The 4,901-nt window shown below is 59.8% G+C and overlaps 1 protein-coding gene across 2 annotated transcripts in view; it reads left to right on the top strand.

Annotated features, from left to right (window-relative positions):
* Window positions 1–372: 372 nt before the first annotated feature.
* Window positions 373–4,901, top strand: part of TIMM21 (translocase of inner mitochondrial membrane 21 homolog (yeast)) — a 5,094-nt gene continuing 565 nt past the window's right edge. The window contains exons 1-5 of one of the 2 annotated variants that reach the window (XM_004684035.2): window positions 373–926; window positions 3,004–3,066; window positions 3,162–3,259; window positions 4,635–4,708; window positions 4,779–4,884. In XM_004684035.2, coding sequence (XP_004684092.1) covers window positions 629–926; window positions 3,004–3,066; window positions 3,162–3,259; window positions 4,635–4,708; window positions 4,779–4,884 — 639 coding nt within the window. In that variant the 5' untranslated portion in view covers window positions 373–628. Of the gene's footprint in view, window positions 927–2,077; window positions 2,687–3,003; window positions 3,067–3,161; window positions 3,260–4,634; window positions 4,709–4,778; window positions 4,885–4,901 lie in introns of those variants that run through there. The other variant, XM_012725754.1, reaches the window with a different exon arrangement.

The raw sequence follows: 4,901 nt of genomic DNA on the forward strand, positions 1-4,901 counted from the left end.
GCAGCGCCACAATTAGACCGGAAACCCCCCAGTTTACATGGGTCTCGCTTCTGCTACTTGTTAATCTGAATTTTGCAAATTCCGGTTTGAAGCACTCGAATCCCCGGGCCCCACCTCCTACCCCACCCCCCACACACACACTGCTCCGCCTTTCCGCCGCGCCAGGACGTACAATGGGAGCGCCCGCGACCCCCGGGGGGAGTCTGGGAGGCGGCGAAGGCGCCGTCGCGGGCTCCGGCCGCACTGCACTGTGGGAGATGTAGTCTTTTATGACTTCCCCGCTTGGGCGACTCCGTTAAGAATGAGGTCGTTGAACTACCGTCCCCAGGATTCCTAGGGGTTGCCCAGGTCACTTTGCGGAGGCATGGCGGGCAGAGTTTGGTCCTTATTCGCAGGTCGGACAATCAGAACGCTTTGGTTCAAGTAGAAAGGATCGCAGAGGAAAAGGGACGGGCGTCAGCGTCTTTCCTGCGATTCTTGTCATAGTTCGCCTGCTAACGCCAGCATTTCTTCCAAACCCGCTGTGCGCGGCGTTACCGTGTGGACCGACGTGAGCGCCCGTCCGCTGGGCAGTGAAGCTTTGTTCTCCTCAGTTGGTGTCTCCCCTCAGGAGCCGTCTTCAGTGAATATGATTTGTACTTTCTTGAGACTTGTGCAGTGCACGGAGAAGCTGCACAGGGCCTCGGGGAAGCGGTGGTTTTCGTCACACCTTGTGCTCAGAGCGCACCTGAAGACGGAGCCCACTTTGAGATGGGGGCTGCGAGAGCAGAAGAAAGCGTTGCGCCCTAGACGTCTCCTTGCAGTCACGCAGAAAACCATCTGGACGCAGAGACAGAGCGCCCGGGGGGCAGAGGAGGACAGCGGCAAACAAGTGTCCGTGCACAGAGGTCAGAGCGGGGAGACCACCATCTCGACGACGCAGAAAGGTAAAAAGGGATTCTCCTGCGGCGATCAGACTTTCAGCAGACCTGACGGGCTGCCAGCGGTGTCTGCACGGTGCTGTGCAGGACACGGAAAACGGTTCACACGAGGGGAAGAGAGAACCGTTGAACACGGTTTAGAATCGGAGAATGCGGATCTGCAGTTGTCTTCAAATGCAAACCCACATTTGAAAAGTGCGATCAGCTTTGTTGATTTATGTGCCAGCTGTTGTTCTGGTGTGGAGAACACACTTAGGACGTTACTTGTGAGACTTCATAGTACACACGTAAATTTCCCAGATGTTATTCACCTCGCTTAAGCTTCATGCTCACTCCTAGAGGTGTGTCCACACCCTTCTGTGTGTGACGCGCACGTGACCAGCTTCACACAGCTGGCAGGTGCGCATTTTCCTAACCCCGGGGCTCTGCTACCCAGGCCAGTGCCCCAGGACAGCCATTCACAGTAGTGCTCGAGCGCCCGTTCTCCCTGCTTAGCACTGGGTGCTCGCGGGTGTGCCAAGGAAGTCGGTGTGTAAACACAGACACCGTATCACTAAACTGGGAAGAAGACAGTGTGAAACGGTGAGGGGAGACGGTGCTTACAAAGAGAAGTTAGGGCATTGCTGAAGGGTGGCTGGGTAGACCGAACAAGACTGATGAGGCAGCCGCATCCTCGGTCAGTCAGCGAACACCAGTGAGCGCCCAGGCACGCGTTGGACTTTACTCCCTGTGGAGCTGAAGACGTTCAGAGCAGTTGCTCACCTTCAGTGCAGGTGCAGGAGACAGGACAGTAGGAAAAGTGGAGTGTGGCCTTGAGGGAGGGGAGAGCATTCCCACAGATGAGGTAGCGTGTCTTCATTTTTTGCGCTTCCCAAGTAACTTGCAAAAAAGGCAGCAGAGCGTTTCAGACACCACGGCGATACCATGCAGGGGTGACTTCGCGTTTTGAGCCACACCGTTCAGTGCACATACGTCAGCAGTTTTAACAGGAAAGAAAAGCGGGCAGACAGCCGGCAGCCCCCGGCGGAGAGCACGCCGAGCAGTAGTGACAGGAAACACTATAGGCGTGTGGCTGCGAGTGGACCAGGCCTTTGCACACGCTGAGGCACAGCAGCTGGCACTGAACAGAGCAAGCAAGGCCGTGGGGAGAGCGGGCCGCAGTGTGCCGGCGCCCCGGGAGCCGCACGGCGTGAAATGGCAGCCTGCTCTGTGGTGCAAGGGGTGTGCTCAGCGTAACGCAACCTGGGCGGGAGCGAAGGCTGACTGGGCCCCCCCAGCCTCGCTGAGGGCGAGGGGCTGGCGACCGCGCCTGTTGGGTCAGGCCCGTGGTGGCCCAGGCTAGGACAGAGAAGTTTATTATTTGAATCGTGTTTGGGCAGAAGCCGAGCTGGAAAGCTTGAAGAATTAACACTTGTGCTGAAGAGCGCTTTCACCAGAAAAAAAAGCAGAGTGGAAGAAATAGTAGCCACCTCGGCAGCACTTTGTTGTTTTTCGCGTGTAAGCGATGCCTGTTCTGGAAATCTGTGTTTCAAATACGGTGACTGCTTTGAGCTACAGAGCGCCAGGAGGTGACTCACGTTCAGCTGGGAGCACGTGCGGAGGCTCTGGAGCTGCGGGCAGCGCGAGCGGACAGGTGTGCAGCGGCACAGGTGTGCACACGGAGCCGCACAGGCGTGTGTCCTGGCCGTGCCTCCGTTGCGCTGACTTAGCACCTGGGCTGCTGTTTAATCCGCACGCTCGTCTTTCATTCCTGTGGAAAGATAAAGGTGCCTTCGCGTTCGTTGTTTTCCGAGCCTGTTCGGTTCACAGTGGCTCAGCCAAGCGCGCGCGTTCTGTGCGCAGCCAGCGGTGTGGCAGCTGCTAGAGACGTGTCGCTGGGCACCAGGCCCCTCTGGTCCCTGGGGCTGACGTGACATGTAGATGAAAGAGCATGGAGTCCAGGCCCTGAACTCCGCGGGCCATTGAGAGGTTCTCCTGGCTGCGGGCCCCTCTGAAGAGCTGCCCCACACCACAGCCCCCTGGCCCAGCGCAGCCGCCTCCCCTGGGCCCGACTCATTGTGACTCTGGTGTTTTTTCTCCACAGTGAAAGAAGCTGGCCGAGATCTCACCTACCTGGTTGTGGTGCTTATTGGAATCAGCATTACAGGTCCGAGACGCAGCGAGTATGATGCCCTGCACAGCTCTGATGCACCATTCGCCTCTGTCACTTGGCTTCATCTTGTTTTTTGTGTGATTTTTCAGGTGGCCTGTTTTACGCTATTTTCAAAGAGCTTTTTTCATCATCCAGCCCTAACAAGATATACGGGAAAGCCTTGGACATATGCCGGTCCCACCCCGAGGTGAGTCCCTCTGGCCGAGTTGCGCAGGGTGGGGCGACTTGTGAGCGTCTCTGCACATGGGGGCCAGCGCCTACGTTGATGTGTTAATAAGATCGGCTGGCGGTGGCAGCTCTGGGTTGAGTCTTTCAGATGCTTTTGCTAGGCAGAGGCTGAGGGGTATCTTCTCCCTACCTGTACAAGGAAGGTCGTTGGCGGGTTGTCACAGATGACTGCTGTGATCGCAGGCCCACCTGTCACGTGGCCTGATGGTGGAAGCACCAGGCCCTTCTCAGCGTTCTTCATGCACCACTAGGCTGTAGCGACGGCTGCCAGTACCTGTGGGCAGAGGGGAGGCTGCTGCGGGGTGGGCAAGCTCAGTCAGGTGACAGCGGGCAGCAGGCAAGCCTGGGCCCAACACGGTTGTCTGGAAGCCAGTCGGGGCGGGCGGCGTGGGGCGGGCAGGGCAGGGCAGGGCAGGGCAGGGCAGAGCCGGCCCTCCCTTCTCTGGAGGATGGGCCAGGAGGACGGCGTCCGAGCTTCGGGTCACAGAAGCAGTGCAGCCTGGGAGCCCGATCGCCACCTGGATTGAAGCCTCCACGCCGAAAAGTCGTAGTCGTTGACGTCTCAGTTCTGGTAGCTTGAAAGAAAACGGCAGGTGGTGTCGGAATCGCTGGACTCCCGGGGTATGGTCAGCTTCCGTCGTCACTTCAGGGAGGAGCCTCAGCTGGGGCCGTGCACCTTCTTCCAATCTCTGCCTCTTCATTGCCCTGGGCTCGAGATGACGAAGGCGGCGGCGAGGGTGCACTCGGGTGTGTGAACGGAAAACAGGGAGGGAGGGAGGGAGGCGGAGAGGCGCCTTCACAGGGGGCGCCCGTTAGTTACCTGGGAGGAGCGCCATGCTGGTGACAGGCTGGGCGAGGTGTGGCGTGACCACTGTCCTCGGGGAGAGCTGCTGTGAGACTCGCCAGCAGCCTGGGTGCGTTTCAGCATTTGGACGCAGTTGCACAGACTGGAAGGTGCGATGTCGCGGAGGTGCTCGGGATTTGCTGCCTGTGAGCAGTCGAGCCACTCGCGCCAGCCTCGGTGACGGTCGGATTTTGCCAGGCGCCGCCTGCCCGACTCGCTGAGGGCTCTGGGCCCTGTCACGAGAGCACCGAGTCTGCTGCGTTTTCTGCCCAGACTCGGGGGTGCGGAGCTGCCGACTCCCGTTTTGCGCTCTGCGTTGTGTGAGACTTGGGGGTGGTCTCGGCATTGTTCACGTTGGCACTCTGAAGGGCCCCACTTCCCGACCTTCGTGGGAGGGCTTCAAGGCTAAGCCAGCCGCTGGGTTGTCAGGACCCCGCTCCTCGGCCGCTTAAGGAACTTCTGGCCGACAGAGCCTCGTGCACCCCCGCAGGTCATCAGCGTCTTCGGGGAGCCGGTCAAAGGCTTCGGCGAGGCCACCCGGCGCGGGCGCAGGCAGCACGTCAGGTACCTCAGCCGAGGCGTGGGGGCGGCGGCGGGGAGAGGAGCTCGGCCTCACGGCCTGGTCTTCCCGCAGTTTCCTGGAATACTCCAAGGACGGGCTGAAGCACATGCGCGTCAAGTTCTACATCCGCGGCTCGGAGCCGGGCCGGCAGGGCACGGTGCACCTGGAAGTGAAGGAGGTGCGCGGGCGGCGGCG

This window comes from Condylura cristata, unplaced genomic scaffold (genome assembly GCF_000260355.1).
Source record: "Condylura cristata isolate star-nosed mole 26May11 unplaced genomic scaffold, ConCri1.0 scaffold00016, whole genome shotgun sequence".
NCBI lineage: Eukaryota > Metazoa > Chordata > Mammalia > Eulipotyphla > Talpidae > Condylura > Condylura cristata.